General features: G+C 41.6%; 1 protein-coding gene across 1 annotated transcript; it reads right to left on the bottom strand.

Moving 5' to 3' along the window:
• Window positions 1-5198: 5198 nt before the first annotated feature.
• LOC139530326 (G/T mismatch-specific thymine DNA glycosylase-like) lies at window positions 5199-13054 on the bottom strand. Its single transcript, XM_071326624.1, has 10 exons — window positions 12934-13054; window positions 10042-10211; window positions 9510-9814; window positions 9262-9331; window positions 8853-8988; window positions 8610-8692; window positions 8416-8510; window positions 7946-8117; window positions 7523-7661; window positions 5199-6296 (listed from the first exon to the last, which is right to left on the bottom strand). The coding sequence occupies exons 2-9, from the start codon at window positions 10103-10105 to the stop codon at window positions 7546-7548; spliced, it is 1041 nt and encodes a 346-aa protein (XP_071182725.1). The 5' UTR covers window positions 10106-10211; window positions 12934-13054; the 3' UTR covers window positions 5199-6296; window positions 7523-7545.
• Between the last annotated feature and the right edge of the window lie 11458 nt (window positions 13055-24512).

A 24512-nucleotide genomic window follows, 5' to 3' on the forward strand; every position in this document is an offset into this window, starting at 1 on the left:
TTGGAGGACAAAGAATGCTGAGTTGCATCCAAAGAACACCATACCTACTGTGAAGCATGTGTAACGGATGTGAAATGGCTAGCTAGTTAGCGGGTACGCGCTACTAGCATTTCAATCAGTTACGTCACTTGCTCTGAGACTTAAGTAGGGTTTCCCCTTGCTCTGCAAGGGCCGTGGCCTTTGTGGAGCGATGGGTAACGATGCTTCGTGGGCGACCGTTGTTGATGTGTGCAGAAGGTCCCTGGTTCGCGCCCGTGTCGGGGCGAGGGGACGGTCTAAAGTTATACTGTTACATTGATGCTGTTGACCCGGATCACTGGTTGCTGCGGAAAAGGAGGAGGTTGAAAGGGGGGTGAGTGTAACGGATGTGAAATGGCTAGCTAGTTAGCGGGTACGCGCTACTAGCATTTCAATCAGTTACGTCACTTGCTCTGAGACTTAAGTAGGGTTTCCCCTTGCTCTGCAAGGGCCGCGGCTTTTGTGGAGCGATGGGTAACGACGCTTCGTGGGTGACCGTTGTCGATGTGTGCAGAGGGTCCCTGGTTCGCGCCCGTGTCAGGGCGAGGGGACGGTACTAAAGTTATACTGTTACACATGGGGGTGGAAACATCATGCTTTGGGGCTGTTTTTCTGCAAAGGGACCAGGACGACTGATCCGTGTAAAGGAAAGAATGAATGGGGCCATGTATCGTGAGATTTTGAGTGAAAACCTCCTTCCATCAGCAAGGGCATTGAAGATGAAACGTGGCTGGGTCTTTCAGCATGACAATGATCCCAAACACACCGCCCGGGCAACGAAGGAGTGGCTTCGTAAGAAGCATTTCAAGGTCCTGGAGTGGCCTAGCCAGTCTCCAGATCTCAACCCCATAGAAAATCTTTGGAGGGAGTTGAAAGTCCGTGTTGCCCAGCAACAGCCCCAAAACATCACTGCTCTAGAGGAGATCTGCATGGAGGAATGGGCCAAAATACCAGCAACAGTGTGTGAAAACCTTGTGAAGACTTACAGAAAATGTTTGACCTCTGTCATTGCCAACAAAGGGTATATAACAAAGTATTGAGAAACTTTTGTTATTGACCAAATACTTATTTTCTACCATAATTTGCAAATAAATTCATTAAAAATCCTACAATGTAGGGCCTCCCGGGTGGCGCAGTGGTCTAGGGCACTGCATCGCAGTGCTAGCTGCGCCACCAGAGTCTCTGGGTTCGCGCCCAGGCTCTGTCGCAGGTCCGTGGGGTCCGTGGGGCGACGCACAATTGGCATAGCGTCGTCCGGGTTAGGGAGGGTTTGGCCGGTAGGGATATCCTTGTCTCATTGCGCTCCAGCGCTCCGCTCCAGCGATTCCTGTGGCGGGCCGGGCGCAGTGCGCGCTAACCAAGGGGGCCAGGTACACGGTGTTTCCTCTGACACATTGGTGCGGCTGGCTTCCGGGTTGGAGGCGCGCTGTGTTAAGAAGCAGTGCGGCTTGGTTGGGTTGTGCTTCGGAGGACGCATGGCTTTCGACCTTCGTCTCTCCCGAGCCCGTACGGGAGTTGTAGCGATGAGACAAGATAGTAATTACTAGCGATTGGATACCACGAAAATTGGGGAGAAAATGGGATAAAATTTATTTTAAAAAACAAACAAATAAATAAATAAATCCTACAATGTGATTTTCTCTTTCTCATTTTGTCTATCATAGTTGAAATTACAGGCCATCTTTTTAAGTGGGAGAACTTGCACAATTGGTGGCTGACTAAATACTTTTTTGCCCCACTGTAATTGTTATCTTTGACACTGTTATGAAAGCAGGCAGTATTTTAACCACATAAAATATGCACCCAAGTCGAACTGAAGTCTTATCAGAAATGTGTTTCATAGTTTTCTCAGCTTTTCATTTCCTTATACACGGTTTCCACTGTTTTTAAATTATTGCATTTTCTCCCCGGTCCCTAAACTAAACAGACAACTTATCCGGTGTTAACTAGATTACTAATGCATTCATTCTATCAATGTAAGACATTCTGGTTAGTACTACTTTATTTAGTCTTCTGGGGCAACAAGTTATGACAGAAGAGAAGATGCAGGCATCTAACTATAGTTGACAAAAAAAAAAATGACCTGCCATATGTCGGAAATTATTATATGGCCAAACCAAATGTTTAAAATTATAATCAGAGGAGTTTCTAAATTAGGGGTAAAAGTAGCCAAAGCCAGTAAACTATACGGTCCAATACAGCATATCAGCTAAATAAATTGTGTATTGAACTGCACAGGTAGCCTGCTTCTTGAAGTGATTTGTTTGACAATCAGATGAAAACATCACAACGGTGATGATATAGGAAACTGAGCCTGCACAGACCGTGAAAAACAACAGTAAACGGCATAAGATGTTTACATGCCCCAGTACCCCATCTAAGATCAGGCATCTTATCCGGGTTTCTCATAACCGGGATATAAGCTTTTTCTGGTTGATGCAAAGGGATATGTTTATATGCGGAAACTCAAAAACAGAATACTTGACTATCCCATAATAATAACGGGATATTGGGGTGCATGTAAAAGTGGCGAGTGATTTGTTGAATTTGCGCCGAGTTAATTTCTTTGCCACATTTCTTTGCAGTATTACTTTAATGCCTTAGTGCAAACAGGATGCATGTTTTGGAATATTTTTATTCTGTGCAGGCTTCCTTTTCACTCTGTCATTTAGGTTTGTGTTGTGGAGTAACTACAACGTTGTTGATCCATCCTCAAGTTTCTCCTATTACAGCCATTAAACTCTGTAACTGTTTTAAAGTCACCATTGCTCTCATGGTGAAATCCATGAGCGATTTCCTTCCTCTCCGGCAACTGAGTTAGGACTTTTTGTAGTGACTGGGTGTACTGATACACCATCCAAAGTGCTATTTAAGAACACCATGCGCAAAGGGATATTCAATGTCGTTTAAAAAAAAAAAAATGATTAAACCCATCTACTAATAGGTGTCCTTCTAGTCCTGAACTTATTTTGGCTTGCCATTACAGAGGTTGAATATTTATTGGTCTAAGACATCAGCATCACTATTAATTCATTTGAAAAAAATCAAAACATAATACCACTTTAACATTAGATCGCATTCAAGGTAAACGCTGCAGATGTCAGATTCATTTTAGAAATGTCCTATAAAATGTCAAGCCACTATAGCTTGGTTTCTGACTGAATCGCAGCCTAAGTCTATTATTATTATTTAGTCTCTTTACAAGGATAACATGTACAGGAAGTGACCAATTGAATTACAATTGCCAAAATTATTATTTTTTATTTAAATTCACATTGGTCAAAAAAATAAACCAATACAAAACCTCAAACAGTGAGCTTGTAGCCATTTAAACCCTGATCTAGCTCACGGTAAGCAACTTGTACTTGTGACATGGAATTCTGCTGTAACTTCGCCACTGGTGTAAAGACTAATGCTTCAGTATTATAACTTCTGACATACTGTTACATCGACAGGTGCATTCGGAAAGTATTCAGACCCATTGACTTTTTCCACATTGTTACGTTAAAGCCTTATTCTAAAATTGATTAAATCGTTTTTCTCTCATCAACACACAATACCCCATAATGACAAAGCAAAAACAGGTTAAGAAATGTTGGCAAATAAATAAATAAATATTACATTTACATAAGTATTCAGACCCTTTACTCAGTACTTTGTTGAAGCACCTTTGGCAGCGATTACAGCCTCAAGTCTTCTTGGGTATGACACTACAAGCTTGGCACGCCTGTATTTGGGGAGTTTCTCCCATTCTTCTCTGCAGATCCTCTCAAGCTCTGTCAGGTTGGATGGGGAGCGTCGCTGCACAGCTATTTTCAATTCTCTCCAGAGATGTTCGATTGGGTTCAAGTCCGGACTCTGGCTGGGCCACTCAAGGACATTCAGAGACTTGTCACAAAGCCACTCCTGCGTTGTCTTGGCTGTGTGCTTAGTGTCGTTGTCCTGTTGGAAGGTGAACCTTCGACCCAATCTGAGGTACTGAGCGCTCTGGAGCAGGTTTTCATTAAGGATCTTGCTGTACTTTGCTTTGTTCATCTTTCCCTCGATGCTGACTAGTCTCCCAGTCCATTCCGATGAAAAGCATCCCCACAGCATGATGCTGCCACCATCATGCTTCACCGTAGGGATGGTGCCAGGTTTCCTACAGACGTGACAAAGCTTGGCATTCAGGCCAAAGAGTTAAATCTTGGGTTCATCAGACCAGAGTATCTTGTTTCTCATGGTCAGAGTCTTTAGGTGCCTTTTGGCAAACTCCAAGCGGGCTGTCATGTGAGCGGGCTCCAAGCGGGCTTTTAATGAGGAGTGGCTTCTGTCTGGCCACTCTACCATAAAGGCCTGATTGGTGGAGTGCTGCAGAGATGGTTGACCTTCTGCAAGGTTCTCCCATCTCCACAGAGGAACTCTAGAACACTGTCATTGGGTTCATGGTCACCTCCCTGACCAACGCCCTTCTCCCCCAATTGCCCAGTTTGGCTGGGTGGCCAGCTCTAGGAAGAGTCTTGGTGGTTTCAAACTTCTTCCATTTAAGAATGATGGAGGCCACTGTGTTCTTGAGGACCTTCAATGCTGCAGAATTTTCCCCAGATCTGTGCCTCGACACAATCCTGTCTCGGAGCTCTATGGACAATTCCTTCGACCTCATGGCTTGGTTTTTGCTCTGACATGCACAGTCAACTGTGGGACCTTATATAGACAGATGTGTTCCTTTTCAAATCATGTCCAATCAATTGAATTTACCACAGGTGGACTCCAATCAAAAGTCTGAATACTTAAGTAAATAAGGTAGTTCTGTTTTTTTTGTTTTTTTACTTCATCATTATGGGGTGTTGTGTGTAGATTGATGAGGAAAAACAATTATTTATTCAATTTTAGAATAAGGAAGTAACGTAACAAAATTTGGAAAAAGTGAAGGGGTCCGAATACTTTCCAAATGAACTGTATGCATAAAAAAAAGTACTATGAAAACACTTCTCAGCGTGCATCCATACATTTGCCCAGAGGGATCATGACTAGCATCTCAGAAGTAAAAACGTGTGCATAGAGTATATTGTAATATACAGTATGAAACTATTTTAAGAAAGAACAGGGTCGTGTTCATTAGGCACCAAATGGGAAAAAACTGGAAGGGACATTCTGTCCGAAACTCAGTTTAATTATCCGTTTCAAATAATTTAAAAACGTTTAAAAACATTTTTTTTAATGAACACGTCCCAGGGTTTAGTCACTCAGGATGCAACAGAAGACAATTTCTTGGTATGCTAACAGAACGAAGGCTAGAGGCAAGGTTTTCAACCAACACAACTTCAGAACTCTTATAAAAACCATATTACCAACACAGCTACCTGATACTGTATCTTTTCAGACTGCAAAGTAAAAAACAAAAGTCAAGTAAAATAGAAAATCCCCATAATTTTATAAACAACATTTTCAGAAACATACTAAACATAAGTAAAAGAAAAAATATATAACACCCATCTTGAGTATTGCAACTCCATGATAAAAGGCTTGTAAAGACATTACTAAAACATCCCTCCGTGAATCACTTTTTGACCATGTGTCTAGTTCATTCTCCTCAAGGTACAGAATTTATAAAAGTAGAGTACTAGCTAATCTTAAACTTCACAATGCATTACTTACAGTATCATCTTACTGTATGTGTTCTGCCACAGGTTTATTTGGGACTCTGACACGTATGTAAAAGTTTGATTTAGAGCCATTTGTACTGTCAGAGCAGTAACCAATACAGTATGCATGCTTTGCTTACACCTACTGTGCCAGCCTGTGGCAAGGTACGGTATTAAAACAAAGTGTCAAGTCCCTGATTTCACATATTTAAAAAAGACTGCCTTGTGGGCAATCAAACACACACACATGTGTATGACAAAACCTGATTAAAAAAAGCTAATATTCCACAAATCCTTTAAAAATGATACATTTAGACAATTCCATCTATCAACTAGTCAAGTGTATATTCCAAAATGGCAACAAAAAAAAATACTAAAAACTATAATTTCTGTTTTCAAACGGAGGTGCAGCTTCTTGTTGAAGGGAGGCTAAAGGATGTGCTGGGTTGTGGTTTGTGCACTTCTAGATAGGGCTCGTTAGGAGCCATTTACCCTTTCTTATACATTGCCCACCCATGCCTGTGATTCTTTAGAGCCACCAATGTCGAATCTGATCAGTGAAAGACTGCATCATCCACTGTCTGTCTGGGAGTTGTCCTTCTGTGGTGGTGGCGGCCGTAGGAGGTTGGTAAGTGTTTGCCTTCTCGGCAGCGTCTGAAATTAGAAGAAAAAGCCTTTGAGGCTCTGAGGTGAGAATTTGAGCACGCTACCTCAAGCCCCTTGTTAGGGGCAGCAGGTAGCCTAGTGGTTAGAGCGTTGGAATAGTAACCGGAAGGTTGCAAGATCGAATCCAAGCTGACAAGGTAAAAATCTGTTGTTTTGCCCCTGAACAAGGCAGTTAACCCACTGTTCCTAAGCCGTCATTGTAAATAAGAATTTGTTTTTAACTGAATTGCCTAGTTAAATAAAGGAAAAAAAATAAAAAATAAAGTGTTTTAGGCATGGAGGTCGCTAGATCGGGCTTCTTTGCCATTATGGCTTCTGTGACAGCATGGGCAGCACCAATTTAGGGCTTTCTCTATTTTAAAGTAGTCAATTTCTTCTTCTTCTACTTCTGAGTCTAAACAAACTGAATAGGTGCATACTGCCACCTGGAGTGTGTTGTCTGAACATGTGTAAAGCCAAAGTTGGTGATTTACTCACTGCCACCTGCAGTTAAGGAATGTTTGCTCAGTGGCTACTTTCTCCTGATGACCTGGATGGAACTATGTGATCCTTCCTTAACCCATAGGAAAAATAGTGAAAGTCCTCAATGGCGCTGCCCATGCTAAAACAGGCTTTGGGGCACATTTAAAAAAAAAAACATTTTATATATTTAACCTTTATTTAACTAGGCAAGTTACAATGTGTCCGTCATGTACCCATCCTCTGGCTGTAGTTCGGCGTTTCCCAAACTCTGTCCTGGGGACCCCAAGGGGTGCATTTTTCCCCCTCAAAAAAAACCCTATGGGAAAAATGAACGGTGGAATAACGATTGGAACATTTTCCGTTTGACCGCTAGGATTTATGACACTCCCTATTTGACCGCTAGGATTTATGACACAGGATTTATGACACACCCTGCATTCCAAACCGACCCCTAGCTACTCCTGTAGATCTCGAGGGATTGGATAGGAATACGCTAAATATGCCTTTTGATAGGCTGGATGTAATTTACGCCATATTATTCCCACCTATCCAGACCCTTTAGATCTATAGCAGTGTCAGAAGAGGAGGAATTCGAGGCACATACAAATCCAGTGCTTGGATCACGATACCTCTTGGCGTGTAGACTCACTACAAGGTGAGGATGCGGAAGGACTTTCGTAATTTGGGTTAACTATCACTTTTAAGACCACAGTTGATATAGTTACTGCTCATTCTATTTGTATGGTGCTGACCTGTGTTTCCAGTCAACGAGAAGTTAGTGACCGTTGCTCTGGCCCTCCTCAGGCCCGCCCTCGCCATACGCTCCGCCGAAGGCGGCCTCGTAGCCTGGGTCGTACGCCTCTTCCTTGATCGCCATCCTCTTAGCGTCCTCTGTAATGGGGAGAAAAACACAGAATTCAATTCCTGACTTTTTTTTTTGTCGTTGTAATTTATCTGGTAAACAAAACAGTTTTCAAATCAGCTCCTTCAGGTGACTAGGGAATACCTCGAGACCATGAGATGGGACAGGACCGTGATGGGTTTTCATGTCATTCTTCAAAATGAAATGTCTTATTGTACCATATCATAATAAAATGTACATTTTATATTAATTAGGTCAATGATGTTCCTGTTTGAATAGTCATTATAGCACTGCCTGCAGCATGTTCTCTTACCTTTGGCCAGTCCCAGGTCAAAGCTGTACTCCAACTCCTGAATCTCGTCAGATCGGGCCACGCCCCTGAGCTGGTTCCTCAATTCCCTCAGCTTGATGTAGAAGTGCACTTTGTCCTGGGCACGGGGAAACTGGGCGCAGCGGGCACTCGATGAGGGCATCAGATACAACGCCTGTATGGGCGAGGGCAGGGTTACATGTCATTTCAAAGGGGAAATGGCACGGTACTGCCACTGTATGCTCAATGCCAATGATCATAGTTAAAATGCTGACTATTTCAAAATATTTTTTTGGTTCGATTTGAATCTTTAGTCCAAACGGTGACATTTTGATCAGTTATTGTGAGAAAGAGCTGGATCCAGGATGTACTTTTTTTTTCAACTCTTCCATTTCTTTATCATCCATTCATCATGAAATACAGTATCTGGAGCACCACAACACGCACACACTACCAGGTAGCAGAGCCCTTACCACTTCACAGTCCGGTATCTTGTGTGGCTGCAGACCAAAGTCAAGCTTCTTGGGCTTTTTACCAAACATCTCTCTGCAGAACATTTCATAGATACCTGAAAATACACAGAATTTCAATGGTTAATATCAAATTTCAATGGAAAGTTCTGGCCACTGGAATTTCTCCTCTTTATTAGGGATATGTAGCTACTTACATTTTCCATTGAAAACAGCTATGAGGGGCTTGTACTTTTTCAACTTCTCAGCAAGAATTAAGGCGCCCTCGCGTAACTCCTTGCTGTGAAGAAACATAAGATTTGTGTCAAACATTGTATTCCATCTATGTGAATTCAGCTTGCTATGTGGCCACTGTTTGAGACAAATGTCTCCATCTCACTCATTTTTCAGCACATTGCAGACTGACTTTAGGTATTTTATTATTTTCTTCCTAAGCTTACGTTGACAAGTCCTTGCTTCCAGGTGTTGTCCTTGCCACCATGTTGGTGAAGCCGATCTTATATTTCTCTGGCAGGCTGGTGTCGCTCATGTGGTTAAGCTGCTCATCAGTGAATCCGGACAAGAACAGGCACTTCCCTGAAGAGGATAACTACGCATTAAAGTCATTGTACCATTATTTTTATGAAATTGGGGTGAAAATCTGTATGCTCTCCGCACTACGCATACAACTGCATCATCCTGTTTGGCATGAGTAACATAACATTACCTTGAATGTAAAGTTTAGCAATGTATTTGATTCATAAATGGTGTTAGAGTAATGAAAGAGCTGACAAAATAAATACTAAGCAGGAAGATTGATTGATGATGTTTTCAAAGTAAGAGACTGAATATATACGCAAAGCAACTTACAGAAATGGTTTCCATGGCCAGGGAACCATCGTCCAACATAGGCTGCCACGAGGCCTGGGTTGATTCCAATCTAGAACAAAAAAGTTGCATATTATACTACCGTTTTTTCTCAATAGAGCACGCAAGACAGAACGCTTTGCAGCTGAAAACGAAAATAAGCATTTCTCATTGGACAAATCAAGTAGCGCCATTGTCTGGCGCACATCAAAAAAATGTCTGGCACAAAGCAACAAAAGCGGTGAACTCACGATAACATAGTCCAGGTTGTAGTCAAGGATGTCGGTCAGAGTTCTACTCATGACCTCATCCTCAGTCATGCCTTTGAAGCGGTCCCTTTTCTTCTTGACCTTCTTGAAGGTCTTGTCTATTTTCTCCTGCGTGCCGTCTGCCTCTTGACCCTCCTTACCTTTCTTGGGCTTGGGTCCCGGTTTAGCCTTGGGTCCCGGTTTGGCCTTGGGTCCCGGTTTGGTCTTGGGTCCCGGTTTGGCCTTGGGCATTTTGGGTGGCTTGGGTTCCTTTGGTTGTGCCGTTCTCCCTCGCTTCTTTGCTGGAGCTGCAAGAGGGAGAGATCTTCCAATCACCTTGCTGTGAACCTTCACACTAGCCTCGACTGTCACAGGAACACTGATTTGTCGATGAAACATTTGTTTTTATATCTGTGGGGAAATGCATCAAAGAACACTTCCCCCACAAATTAATCAACTTTAAATCCATCAGAAATACATTAAGGCTCATGTCCGTTATTGAATACAGCTCTGCGGGAATAAAGAACCAGGGTACCTTTCGCTATGTTGGCGGGCTCTTGCTGAGCCATGAGCTCATGACTGACAACCATATGAGACATGACCCTCTGTCTTGGTCCCTCTGTGTAGTGAGGGTGAGGACTGTGATGGTGGTTGATGCCCGGCTACTGCCCCTGCAGAGCTTGACGCTGTTGAGTAGACTGAATCCTGAAAAAAGGAAGACAAAAAAAAAGACCCCCAGTGTTAATTATATAGCTGAAATACACTGACTATGCCAAACATTAGGAACGCCTTCCTAGTATTGCGTTGCAACCCCCCCACTTTTCTCTCAGAACAGCCTCAATAAGTCGGCATGGACTCTACAAGGTGTCAAAAAGCGGTCCACAGGGATGCTGGCCCATGTTGACTCCAATGCTTCCCACAGTTGTGTCAAGTTCGCTGGATGTCCTTTGGGTGGTGGACCATTCTTGATACACGCGGGAAACTGTTGAGCGTGGAAAAACCCAGCACCGTTGCAGTTCTTGACACAAACCGGTGCGCTAGGCACCTACTACCATACCCCGTTCAAAAGGCACTTAATTCACCCTCTGAATGGCACACACAATCAATGTCTCAACTATCTCAAGACTTAAAAATCCTTCTTTAACCTGTCTCCTCCCCTTCATCTACACCGGTTTGAAGTGACATCAATAAGGGATCATAACTTTCACTTGGATTCACCTGGTTGGTCTGTAATGTTTTGTATACTCAGTGTATATTCTAGTACAGGGTTTCCCAAAGTCGGTCCTCGGGACCCACGTTTTGGGTCAAACGTTTTAGGTAGCCTTCCACAAGTGTCCCACAATAAGTTGGGTGAATTTTAGCTGGTGGAACTGTGTTAGGTTTGTAGGCCTCCTTGCTCGCACACGCCTTTTCAATTCTGCCCACAAATGTTCTATAGGATTGAGATCAGGGCTTTGTGATGGCCACTCTAATACCTTGACTTTGTGGTCCTGAAGCCATTTTGCCACAACTTTGGAAGTATGCTTGGGGTCATTGTCCATTTGGAAGACCCTTTCGACCAAGCTTTAACTTCCTGACTGATGTCTTGAGATGTTTCTTCAATATATCCACATAATTTTCCATCCTCATGATGCCATCTATTTTGTGAAGTGCACCAGTCCCTCCTGCAGCAAAGCACCACCACAACATGATGCTGCCACCTCCGTGCTTCACGGTTGGGATGGTGTTCTTCGGCTTGCAAGCATCCCCCTTTTTCCTCCAAACATAACGATGGTCATTATGGCCAAACAGTTCTATTCTCGTTTCATCAGACCAGAGGACATTTCTCCAAAAAGTACGATCGTTGTCCCCATGTGCAGTTGCAAACCGTAGTCTGGCTTTTTTATGGCGGTTTTGGAGCAGTGGCTTCTTCCTTGCTGAGCGCCCTTTCAGGTTATGTCGATATAGGACTTGTTTTACTGTGGATATAGATACTTTAGTACCCGTTTCCTCCAGCATCTTCACAAGGTCCTTTGCTGTTGTTCTGGGATTGACTTTCACTTTTCGCACCAAAGTACGTTCATCTCTAGGAGACAGAACGCGTCTCCTTCCTGAGCGGTATGACGGCTGCGTTGTCCCATGGTGTTTATACTTGCGCACTATTGTTTGTACAGATGAACGTGGTACCTTCAGGCGTTTGGAAATCGCTCCCAAGGTTGAACCAAATTATTTTGGTTATTTTTCCTGAGGTCTTGTCTGATTTCTTTTGATTTTCCCATGATGTCAAGCAAAGAGGCACTGAGTTTGAAGGTAGGCCTTGAAATACATCCACAGGTACACCTCCAATTGACTCAAATTATGTCAATTAGCCTATCAGAAGCTTCTAAAGCCATGACATCATTTTCTGGAATTTTCCAAGCTGTTTAAAGGCAGTCAACTTAGTGTATGTAAACTTCTGACCCACTGGAATTGTGATACAGTGAATTATAAGTTAAATAATCTGTCTTTAAACAATTGTTGGAAAGATTACTTGTGTCATGCACAAAGTAGATGTCCTAAAAGACTTGCCAAAACTATAGTTTGTTAACAAGAAATGTGTGAAGTTGTTGAAAAACGAGTTTAAATGACACCAACCTAAGAGTATGTAAACTACCGACTTCAACTATATGGGTGTGTGTGTGTATATATATATTATATTCATACACATGTGTCTGTGTGTGATTGGATCTAAGATCATAAGTCTGTCTGATTGCACAATAAATTAGGCATGCAAGTAAAGAAAAGTAATTCTGTGAATAACTCAATTCAATACATTAGGTAATAGGATTTCATAGATGTAGGTTTCACAATGAATAAGTTGCAAAACATGCTGTTATTTCAGATGCACAACATTTAGCCATTCAAGGGGGATTTCGTTCAATCGGCGTCCTCCTGGGCCTCCTTTTGACGGGGTAAGAACTCAACACGGTTGAAGATATTCTGAGGGGACAAGCAGTCATCCATACAGCTTTGCTTCTCTTTATGGTGGACTTACTTTGTTAGTCTGATCAATATTCATATTGACATTATTATTCTGATTTGGATATAGCACATTTCCTGGTCATTGTCAATGTCTGGCATTGTAGGATTAATACGTCAGCTAGCAAGTGTCAGGGAGAAAAGTCAAAAGGATAAATGTTGTGCTAGACTATTGTCGCTTTAGTAACTTGTTTGTCAACAAAGTAAACAATCACACATTCTACCCCTACTTCGTCTATAGTGTACTTTCAATCCAAATCTAAGCCATTATGGATACCTAACGTTAGCTGGCGAATATAGCTATGCAAACTAGCTTAGTTAGCTATTCCGCTAAATAGCATGGATGAATGACTTGCTAACTAGCAATGAGCTGGTTCGCTGTCCAATGAATACGAATCGTATGTAATTGATCAAATGCATACATACATACCTCTTACAGATATGTTTAAATGTGTTTTTCTTTCTTGAAAACGAATGTACTCTATCAATTCCTCTTTGGACTTGCTAGCAAGCAACAAAGAAAGAGATGCACGTCAACTTTGACATGGGAATATACCAACATGATTAATAGGGAAACAAAGTAAAAACGTTCTTCTCCTGAAATAATACGTCAACTTTTAGTGCATGTATAACAAACATTTATATTGACATCAGGGATTTATGCTAATATAATATGAACTGCAAAAAATATACATAACCCAAGCCACACTCCCCCCATATCAGCGTTGGTTTGCTCTACGGACTTTTAAACTCACGAGGTGGTTTTCAATTGGCTTCCAACCCTCTGACCACTTGCAAGCAGGCAAGGTTGCCGTTTCATTCATTTGATATGAATTAGCTACATGAGAATATGCATTTAGATTTTCTTGTATTACTGTTTCGTGAGCGAATTAAAGCAGATGGTGGTAACCAATTTATAAGCCTTTCTGGTGGGCCTATTTTGTCCTGCTTAGTGGCACGCGCTGTTGAGTGTTGGCCACATGAGAAAAGAAAAGCTACTATTCAGATAGCGGAAATAAATGACTGAGGTGTTTTTGGCGTTACTTATAGGCCTACTATGCTACAGTAGGCATATATGCTATTATATTCGGTTCTGTTTAATACTAATTAAACATTGTGATCTTGCAAGACATTGATTTGATTGAGCTTTGATCTAACTTTACTAAACAAGCACCATTGTGAGAAGTTATAATCTTCTATTTGTAATAATAATAATAAGTGATGAATAGGACTGTTAGACGCAGGCTAACAGATGAGGATTATTTTTAAGCGATTTGAGCGCCCTTCAAATCATGGTGCTGAAAGGACGGCACCATGACCAAGTGGTCACATATGGTTCTGGGCTTCACTGCACAAGAGTTATATGAACATCAAGGCATACACGTGGTGAATTTGGATCCTAGATCTCTTTGCTGTGATAAGGTTCATGTGATGGATCAGTTTATCTGCATATGCAATAGTAATACGTTTCCATAAGCTAAGCACTCGAACAGTAGGGTGAGTTCAAGTGCGTCTTACATGAGCCCCAACTCCATAACAAACTGTTTCGAGGACAGCAGTTTTAGCAACCCCTGGAGTTCTGTCTGTAGCAGTTCTTATGTCGGATTAGGCCCGCTCAAAGTGGCGAATCCTCCAACCTATGGGCCTCGGCACACACTACAGTTATTCATCATTCGCACTCTGCAGAGGGAGAAGATGGGGAAGAAACCACCATTTACCTACATATAAACTGCTATTGCCTGCATATTTATTTACTTTGTCATTCTATAATTTTCATGCAATTTATGTGGTAATTAAATAGAATTTGAGAATTTACCATTGTTAATTTTCCAGAAATACTTTTTACCAGCGGCGTGTGTTCTCAAATTGAAAAAAGTGAGGGAGCACCCCTCACCTGCACTATGGCAGGACTACATCCCTGCTGATATGTCAATAAACTTAGGAAATGTAAAATTCTGGTTACTATCTCTCTAGTTGCTGACCATTCAAATGAAAGTTGCATGTTATTTATTCACAAAACGAACACATCCAGAGTCATAGTATTCAACCTAACAGTCTTAGCCTATATTTAAGCAATAAGGCCATTGGGGGTATGGTATATGGCCAATATACCAAGGCTAAGGGCTGTTCTTAGTGCCTGGATACAGCCCTTAGCCGTGGTAAATTGGCCATATACCACAAACCCGGAGGTGCCTTATTGCTATTATAAACTGGTTACTGACGTAATTAGAACAGTAAATAGTACTTTTCTTGTCATACCCATGGTATGCGGTCTGTAATAAAACGACTTTCAGCCATTCAGAGCACTAACTATTCAGTTTATAATATTAAATTAATAGGCTCTTTCGACGCATTATGACACTGTACTTAAGCATTCTACTCAGCAGCCGGTCTATGTCAACAACATCAACATCAAGCTAGCTACCTGTTTGGCACTTTACAACTGCTGCCTGCAAGATCTCCTTCAAATGACTGTGAACGATGTTAATCAAATTAAGTCATTTTCTGTTACCCCTATGTGCAAGAAACATTACTGTTTTAAAAATGTGAGTCAATCTACATTGACAACTTTTAAGGTGGGTAGCTAGCTAATGTAGCTAGCAAGCTACCTTGCATTGCAAACTGGATAATTTCATATACAACTTTTTAATATTTAATCTTCTGTGCCCGGTGCTGGTTGAAGGCTCAAGCAAGCCCTCAGCTAAGAAAGGACAGCTGCAAACCCTGGTGAACTTGTCATGTCGAAGATTTACAATCCATCTCTTCCGTTCGTCTTCTAATATGGGGAATGTGTTGAAGCTCAACACAAAGTTGAAATTCGCCATTGCCTCACATTGTGGCACACAGCAATGCTCCAATGAGGTGCTACCTTTGTGTCGCTGAAATCTTAACGATTTTATTTTACTGAAATCATGCAGATTTTGGATTCGAATTCAAGCCTTGATCTTCCTCTCATCTCATGAAGCACAACAAAGTCACTTATACAGTGCCTTCAGAAAATATTCATACCCCTTGACTTTTTGTTGTTACAGTCTAAATTCAAAATTGATTAAATATTTGTTTTCTCATCCATCTACACACAATATCACATAATGACAAAGTAAAAACATGTTTTTAGAAGAATTTGCACATTTATTGAAAATGAAATACAGAAATATCTAATTTAAATAAGTATTCACACCCCTGAGTCAATATTTTGTAGAAGCACCCTTGGCAGCGATGTAAAGCTGTGAGTATTTCTGGTTAAGTCTCTTAAGAGCTTTCATTTGCCCATTTATTCTTCAAGCTCTGTCAAATGAGTTGTTGATCATTGCTAGACAACCATTTTCAGCTCTTGCCATAGATTTTAATGTAGATTTAAGTCAAAACTGTAACTTGGCCACTAAGGAACATTCACTGTCTTCTTGGTAAGCAACTCCAGTGTAGATTTGGCCTTGTGTTTTAGGGTTATTGTCCTGATGAAAGGTGAATTATTCTCCCAGTGTCTGGTGGAAAGCAGACTGAACCATGTTTTCCGCTAGGATTTTGCCTGCGCTCAGCTCCATTCCATCTACTTTTTTACACAAAAAAACTCCCCAGTCCTTAACGATTAAAAGCATACCGATAACATAATGGACCCACCACTATTCTTGAAAATATGGAGAGTGGTACTCACTAATGTGTTGTATATGCACATAACACTTTGTACTCAGGACAAAAAGTTATTTTTTTACTTTAGTGCCTTGTTGCAAACTGAATGCATGTTTTGGAATATTTGTATTCTGTACAGGCTTCTTTCTTTTCTCTCTGTCATTTAGGTTAGTATTGTGGAGTCACTACAATGTTGTTAATCCATCCTCAGTTTTCTCCTATCACAGCCAGTTACAGCCTGTAACTGTTTTAAAGTCACCATTTGATTCATGGTGAAATCCCTGTGCGGATTCCTTCCTCTCCTGCAAATGAGTTAGGAAGGACACCTGTATCTTTGTAGTGACTGGGTGCATTGATACACCACCCAAAATGTAATTATAACTGCACCATGCTCAAAGGGATATTCATTGTCTGCCTTTTTTTTTTTACCCATCTACCAATAGGTGCCCCCCTTTGCGAGGCATTGGAAAACCTCCCTGGTCTTTGTGGTTGAATCTGTGTTTGAAATTCACTGCTCGACTGAGGGACCTTACAGATAATTATATGTGTAGGGTACAGAGAGGAGTTAGTCATAAAAAAAATCATTTTAAACACTATTATTGCACACAGTGAATCCATGCAACTTATTATGTGACTTGTTAAGTATATTTTTTACTCCAGAATTTATTTAGGCTTGCCATAACAAAGAGGTTGAATACTTGACATTTCAGCTTTTCATTTTGAATTAACTTGTCAAACTTTCTAATACAATAATTCCACTTTGTCATTAAGTCCCTTTTAAATTAAGGCTGTAACGCAAAATGTGGAAAGTCAAGGAGTGTGAATACTTTCTGAAGGCACTGTAGATGATTTGAACATGAAGTGCGAAAAATGCTCATATCGATCTGGAATGGGATTTGTAACACAGATGCATTTGGAAACTTTGCAAGGGAAACTAAACCGAAACATGGATTGCTGTCATACCTTGTCCATAGACTGCTTACAAGGTAAGGAAACCAATGTGTCATTTTGTGATTTGGATGAAATAGGCCTGTCCCTTTTTAAGGCAGGACCAAAGATTCAGAAATGGCAGCAACGTTCTTCCACTACATACAAGGATTCCTCAGAAGTTTCGAACAGATTGAAACAACCCTGTGTACGGAGCTTAAGGATGGCCTTCAATACAGGATCCTACGGAAAACATATGGATGGCGAGGAGGTAGGAAACGAATCAGCAAATTAAAGTATATTGTGTGCACTCGCAATGCAAGCAGTACAACACGCGCACCGGAGTTGGACAATAAAGGACACTTGCCAGTTCTGCAGGCTGACCCTCAGGCAATTGACGTCACCCTCTCCACTGCCGCGATGGAGGTCTTCATCCTTTATTTTACTGGATTTTATTTTCCAGTTAAATGTAAACACAAAAACAAAGCTGCCAGACATATACACTGTAACGTGGAATATTGCTTAAGGCATACAACGACAATAGAACAACAATATAATCATGACAACAACACAAGTAGTCAGGTAGGCGTTTACAATTAGTTCACAATCCGTTTACAGTTAGTTCACAATCAGTCTTTATCCAGAAGATCAAGAAATGGACCCCAAATCTTTAGTCATCTTTTGGAGTAGTTGGTGCTGTATCAGTGTATTTTCCCCCCCATGTTTATGGTGTTGATCATTTTGGCTAACCATCCCTGGAAGTGGGTGATTTCCATTCTGTGAGGATTTTGTTTTCTTCAGCAGCAACCAATCTGAACATCAAAGCATGTTGTTCCTCGTAAAATTATTTAAAATGGGATTCTGAACAACTGAAGAGAATAAGTTCTGGATCAGGTTCAATGGCCCTCTCATACACATTTGAATACTATTCAAAAATAATAATAATTCAACCAGAAGTCATTTAGAAGTGGGCTTAGCCAAAAAAGATGAGTGAATGAGCCCTCTGGGGTTTTACATCTGTCACACATTGGGGAAACCTGAGGGTAGATTCTATGTAGTTTGTTTTTGCAGTAAAGAAGTCTGCATTACATTATTGTACCAATTGATACCCGTCATGGATGGAACGAGAGTTAATTCTAGACAGGGCTTCTCCCCAGATATCAACTCTTCATCCCAGGTCTCCTTAAAATGACTAGTAGAGCCCTCTGTATATTTGGAGAAAAAAGGATACAAACTGGGAGACTAGGTGTTTTGAGTTGGGAGGGCGCTGTAACAAGTCATAAAATGAGCATTGCACAGTGAGGGTTTCAAAGTTTGGAATTTTCCCTTTATATAGTGTCTGACTTAGAGTTCAAATGTGTTCTTCCTTCCTAGGACCTTGTCAACGTCCTCTGTCGAATAAACGTGTATTTGCCTCCCTCTGGTGGTCGGCTGCATCATTACATTCATTTATATCTCTTCACTGCAACTTTACTTAAAAGGAAAAACATTTATCCAGCTCAACTGCTTCAGGGCATAGACATGGCAAAGCAATCGCTGAATTTGTCTCGAGCAGGCAGATCAAAATACATAACTTTTAAAGCTCTACGATAAAGAATGCGACCTACACACTTCCTTAAACCTAAAATGAGTTAAGAAGGAATTTTGTGTGGAAGTCAAACATTTGTTTTATGTCATTGGCAGACACATTGCATATGCTTAGAACAACATAATTGAGCTCGTTACATAGCCCTTGTCCCCTTGTCTATAGGTGGGATGCACACTGTTTAAATGGTCCAAATGTTGATTTAGACATTCACAAATTTAACAGATTTTGACTATGACCAATGTCATTACATACAAAAATTATTAACACAACATGCAACAATTTCAAGGATTTTACTGAGTTAGAGTTAATAGAAGGAAATCAGTCAATTTAAATAAATTCATTAAACCCTAATCTATGGATTTCACATGACTGGGCAGGGGCGCATCCAGTGGCCTGGCTCCCACTGGAGAGCCAGGCCCAGACAATCAGAATTAGTTTTTCCCCACAAAGGGCTTTATTACAGACAGAAATACTCCTCAGTTTCATCAACTGTTCGGGTGGGTGGTCTCAGACAATCCCGCAGGTGAAGAAGCCGGATGTGGGGGTCCTGGGCTGGCGTGGTTACATGTGGCCTGCGGTTTTGAGGCTGGTTGGACATATTGCCAAATTCTATAAAACTACCTTGGGAGCGGCTTATGGTAGAGAAATGAACATTCAAATAATGGCAACAGTTCTGGTGGACATTCCTGCAGTCAGCATGCCAATTGCACGCTCCCTCAACTTGAGACATCTGTGGCACTGTGTTGTGTGACAAAATTGCACATGTTAGAGTGGCCTTTTATTGTCCACAGCACAAGGCGCACTAACAGGGATGAAAATAAATTTGTGCACAACATTTGAGAGAAATAAGCTTTTTTGTGGGTATGGAACATTTCTGGGATATTTTATTTCAACTCATGAAACATGGGACCAACACTTTACATGTTGCGTTTTAGATTTTTGTTCAGTATATGTTTGGTAAAGTAATAAAGAAGGTGAAATACTTGGGTAGATGTTCCTAAAACAGATTATAATTATATATGGACATACTATAACGTATTAAAATGATTATTCATTCAAAAAAATATATATCATACCATCATATTTGTATATGTATTATTATACTTTTATTGTGTACTAGATCATATGGGTTGGAAAGTTTTTTGTTGTCATAAATAAACAATTCTAGGTGAAAGCCAAAGGTCATAGCTTTCTGGGGGGTGCTCTGTCAGCTCATTAAGCTACACTAAAGCTACCTTTTTAAAAGAATATAGTTTACCTAACTAAAGTTACTTTGAAAAAGTAGTTCACTACAAAAGTACTTTGCGATAAATTATATCTAAATCTAAAATGTCATAGACTACAAATTGTCATAGACTGCATAGACTGGTAGCAGAATGTGTCATTTAGCCTATTAAAAACAAAAACTGTTTCAAGCGAGAATTAGGCAGGACTGATGCTGAAAAACATCTTGCCTACTTCACACATTTTCTTTTCTTTTTTGCTAAAAAAGTAGTGTGTAGTTCCAGCAGTTAACTACACTGCTACATGGCAACAAATTGAATTGAGTTCAACTACCACATGTAGTTAAATTACTGGTTGAACTACATGTAGTTCACTACTCCCCAACAGTCTAGTATAGGTCTTCAATTGCGGCCAGCCCCTTCTTCCATTCAACAAACACCTTATGAGCCTGAGATGGAACCAAATAATGATAAAAGCATATCGGGATGTATACAGAGGTATCAGGCACCTTATAAACATGCTTCATCTGGTTTAGAATTCTTAAAGAATATTTCAAAACAAACTTGTTGCCTGTTCATTTGTTTGGGCACTCTGCTTTGGAGAAAAACATGGCTATAAATAAAGTGAAATAAAGGTTAAATATATGTATTTTTAAATAAGATAGGTATTTATTGTGGTATAGACTTCCATACTTAGCCACAGGATGGCATCAGCGTCTAACACATCAGGGAAACCCAATCGCCAGTGAGTCAACACCTTGGCATTTGCAGCCCAGTACTAGTGTTTAAAGATAGGTAGGCCTAGGCCTCCACTTTCCTTGGGCTTTTGCAGGTGAGCTTTACAAAAGCCTTTGTAAACCCCAGATAAATGGCATGATTGTTGAGTAGAGGCTTCAAACTACTACATACACCTATGCAAGTATCATTACAGATTCCGTGTTGGCAGTACAGTTCTGCATGGTGAATTCAACAGAACTGATTACCTGGAATGACATTCACTCTGGCTATTGGCTAAAAATAACAAATTGAAAGCCTTGCCCCAAATAAACCACACCTCATCTTCTGATCGCCTGCCGCCTCTACACTGCCCCCACTGCTATGCTATGCAATGCACGTGCTTGAGGTATTGAAAGATATTTAGAAACCTTCATTCAATTCAAATACCACATTGATCTGCCAAATTTGTTGTTTGATTTCAGACAAATTGAATAGATTACGTTGAATGAACCAAAGCCGACACCGATCAGTAAAAGCACTTCAGATGAACAACAGCCCCATCCCATTTTTACCGTGTATCACTCCCTTGGGACAGAGCAGCCAAGCAATAGAGCAGAAGGAACCCACATGAAAAAATACTATAGTGTATACTATGGTAAGATTACTATATACTATTACTTTGCGGACTTTACTGTAGCATTCACTGTAGTGTTTTTGCAGTTTACTGTAGTATTAATACTGTAGTAAAAAAAGAGTAGTATATACTATAGGAATTACTGTAGTGGTTTTGCACACTGTAGGGTACTTTACTATTTAATGTAGTGTTTTTGCAGACTGTAGTATACTGTAGTGTTTTGCGGACTGTAGTATGCTGTAGTATTTACTGTAGTGTTTTTGCAGACTGTGCTACGGTATACTGTAGTATTTACTGTAGTGTTTTTGTGTACAGTAATATTTACTAAAATGTTTTTGTTTTATTATCTTTTCCATAACCTTTAGATAAAAAGGTCACATTAGAAGCTCTTGCTTGGGCCGAGGGCTTGTAAGTCCTCTGAAAAAACGGAGGCAGTAAAGTGTTCCGCCTTCCCAGGGAGTGAGGCACTGGTGTCGATAGTAACATGTCACGAGAGGATGAGGTGGTGAGCCAGTGAGAGGGTTGCCAAACCCGGATTCCTCCTTATTGCGCATTTCCAGGCTGGGGTCATCCCCATCACCTGCGCTATCTCAAGGATATCCATAAGATTAATCCCATTGTCATCCTCGTCTTCCTTTTTATTTAACCTTTATTTAACTAGGCAAGTCAGTTCTTACGTCGTCAGACAGTGAGGAGGGGGGAGTTTAGGCTATCCATGACCTCGGCCCAACTGGGCTCTGATGCAGAGAGCTGAGCCTCAGCTATCGCTGTTGGCTCGGAGGCAAGAGGGACTATCGAGATAGAAGCCCATTTAAGCCTCCTTTTCAGACCTGCTTTCTTGACTCCGGGTCCTTGAGCACCTCTTCGGCGTGTTCTTAATCCAAGCAATTGATGCATAGAGGGTGGGAATCTTTCCCGCAATCATGGAACTGCAAGCACTAGAACGTGGGGGGTTTGAGTGACAGGCTAGGTTTGTCCTGGGACGGGATAGCACTGGTCATTGTGAGGAACAAAATGGTTAGTACCCACATTTAAGTCATTTAGCAGACGCTCTTATCCAGAGCGACTTACAAATTGGAAAGTTCATACATATTCATCCTGGTCCCCCCGTGGGGAATGAACCCACAACCCTGGCGTTGCAAGCGCCATGCTCTACCAACTGAGCCACACGGGACCACAACCTCTCGACCCAACCTCTCGACAGAGTCCTAAGACCTACGCCCTGCAGCGATATTTTTCATGGTTCACTTGTGAGCAGTTAAGCCGGAAACCAGGGATCCAATATCAAATTTGGAGCGCTAGAGTAGAGATACTCTTCACGAGGAAGAGAAGCGAGAATAAACAGGGGCTCATTAGCATATTTGGGCGCATGTTCTAAATTATGTTATACTTTTGGTCACCTACTCGTCGAACATCTCATTCCAAAATCATGGGCATTAATATGGAGTTGGTTCCCCCTTTGCTGCTATAACAGCTTCTACTCTTCTGGGAAGGCTTTCCACTAGATGTTGGAACATTGCTGTGGGGACTTGCTTCTATTCAGCCACGAGCATTAGTGAGGTCGGGCACTGATGTTGGGCGATTAGGCCTGGTTCGCAGTCGGTGTTCCAATTCATCCCAAAGGTGTTCGATGGGGTTGAGGTCAGGGCTCTGTGCTGGCCAGTCAAGATTTCCCTTCACTGGAACTAAGGGGCCAAGCGCGAACCATGAAAAACAGCCCCAGACCATTATTCCTCCACCAAAATGTACAGTTGGCACTATGCATTGCTGCAGGTAGCGTTCACCTGGCATCCGCCAAACCCAGATTTGTCCGTTGGACTGCCAGACGGTGAAGCGTGATTCATTACTCCAGAGAACGTGTTTCCACTGCTCCAGAGTTCAATGGCGGTCAGCTTTACACCCCTCCAGCCGATGCTTGGCATTGCACATGGTGATCTTAAGCTTGTGTGCGGCTGCTCGGCCATGGAAACCCATTTCATGATGCTCCCGACGAACAGTTCTTGTGCTGACGTTGCTTCCTGAAGCAGTTTGGAACTCGGTAGTGAGTGTTGCAAATGAGGGCAGACAATTTTTACGGGCTGCGCGCTTCAGCACTTGGTGGTCCCATTCTGTGAGATTGTGTGGCCTACTACTTCGCGGCTGAGCCGTTGTTGCTCCTAGACTTTTCCACGTCACAATAACAGCACTTACAGTTGACCGGGGCAGCTCTAGCAGGGCAGAAATGTGACGAACTGACTTGTTGGAAAGGTGGCATCCTATGACTGTATCACTTTGAAAGTCACTGAGCTCTTCAGTCAGGCCATTTTACTGCCAATGTTTGTCTATGGAGATTGCATGGCTGTGTGCTCGATTTTATACACCTGTCAGCAACGGGTGTGGCTGAATTAGCTGAATCCACTAATTTTAAGGGGTGTCCAAACACTTGTGTGTAGACAGTGAGGGAAAAAAGTATTTGATCCCCTGCTGATTTTGTACGTTTGCCCACTGACAAAGAAATTATCAGTCTATAATTTTAATGGTAGGTTTATTTGAACAGTGAGAGACAGAATAACAACAAAAATATCCAGAAAAATGCATGTCAAAAATGTTATAAATTGATTTGCATTTTAATGAGGGAAATAAGTATTTGACCCCTTCTCAATCAAAAAGATTTCTGGCTCCCAGGTGTCTTTCATACAGGTAACGAACGGAGATTAGGAGCACACTCTTAAAGGGAGTGCTCCTAATCTCAGTTTCTTACCTGTATAAAAGATACCTGTCCACAGAAGCAATCAATCAATCAGATTCCAAACTCTCCACCATGGCCAAGACCAAAGAGCTCTCCAAGGATGTCAGGGACAAGATTGTAGACCTACACAAGGCTGGAATGGGCTACAAGACCATCGCCAAGCAGCTTGGTGAGAAGGTGACAACAGTTTCTGTGATTATTCGCAAATGGAAGAAACACAAAAGAACTGTCAATCTCCCTCAGCCTGGGGCTCCATGCAAGATCTCACCTCGTGGAGTTGCAATGATCATGAGAACGGTGAGGAATCAGCCCAGAACTACACAGGAGGATCTTGTCAATGATCTCAAGGCAGCTGGGACCATAGTCATCAAGAAAACAATTGGTAACACACTATGCCGTGAAGGACTGAAATCCTGCAGCGCCCGCAAGGTCCCCCTGCTCAAGAAAGCACATATACATGCCCGTCTGAAGTTTGCCAATGAACATCTGAATGATTCAGAGGACAACTGGGTGAACGTGTTGTGGTCAGATGAGACCAAAATGGAGTTCTTTGGCATCAACC

This window comes from Salvelinus alpinus, chromosome 9 (assembly GCF_045679555.1).
Source record: "Salvelinus alpinus chromosome 9, SLU_Salpinus.1, whole genome shotgun sequence".
NCBI lineage: Eukaryota > Metazoa > Chordata > Actinopteri > Salmoniformes > Salmonidae > Salvelinus > Salvelinus alpinus.

Excerpts from the sequence above, each read along its gene's own strand:
- LOC139530326 (XM_071326624.1), bottom strand. The coding sequence starts at position 10,105 with ATGTCTCATATGGTTGTCAGTCATGAGCTCATGGCTCAGCAAGAGCCC. Across the intron at positions 9,815-10,041 it reads GCCCGCCAACATAGCGAAAG|CTCCAGCAAAGAAGCGAGGG; the intron begins GTACCCTGGTTC and ends TCCCTCTTGCAG. Across the intron at positions 8,511-8,609 it reads AGCTGTTTTCAATGGAAAAT|GTATCTATGAAATGTTCTGC; the intron begins GTAAGTAGCTAC and ends GTGTATTTTCAG.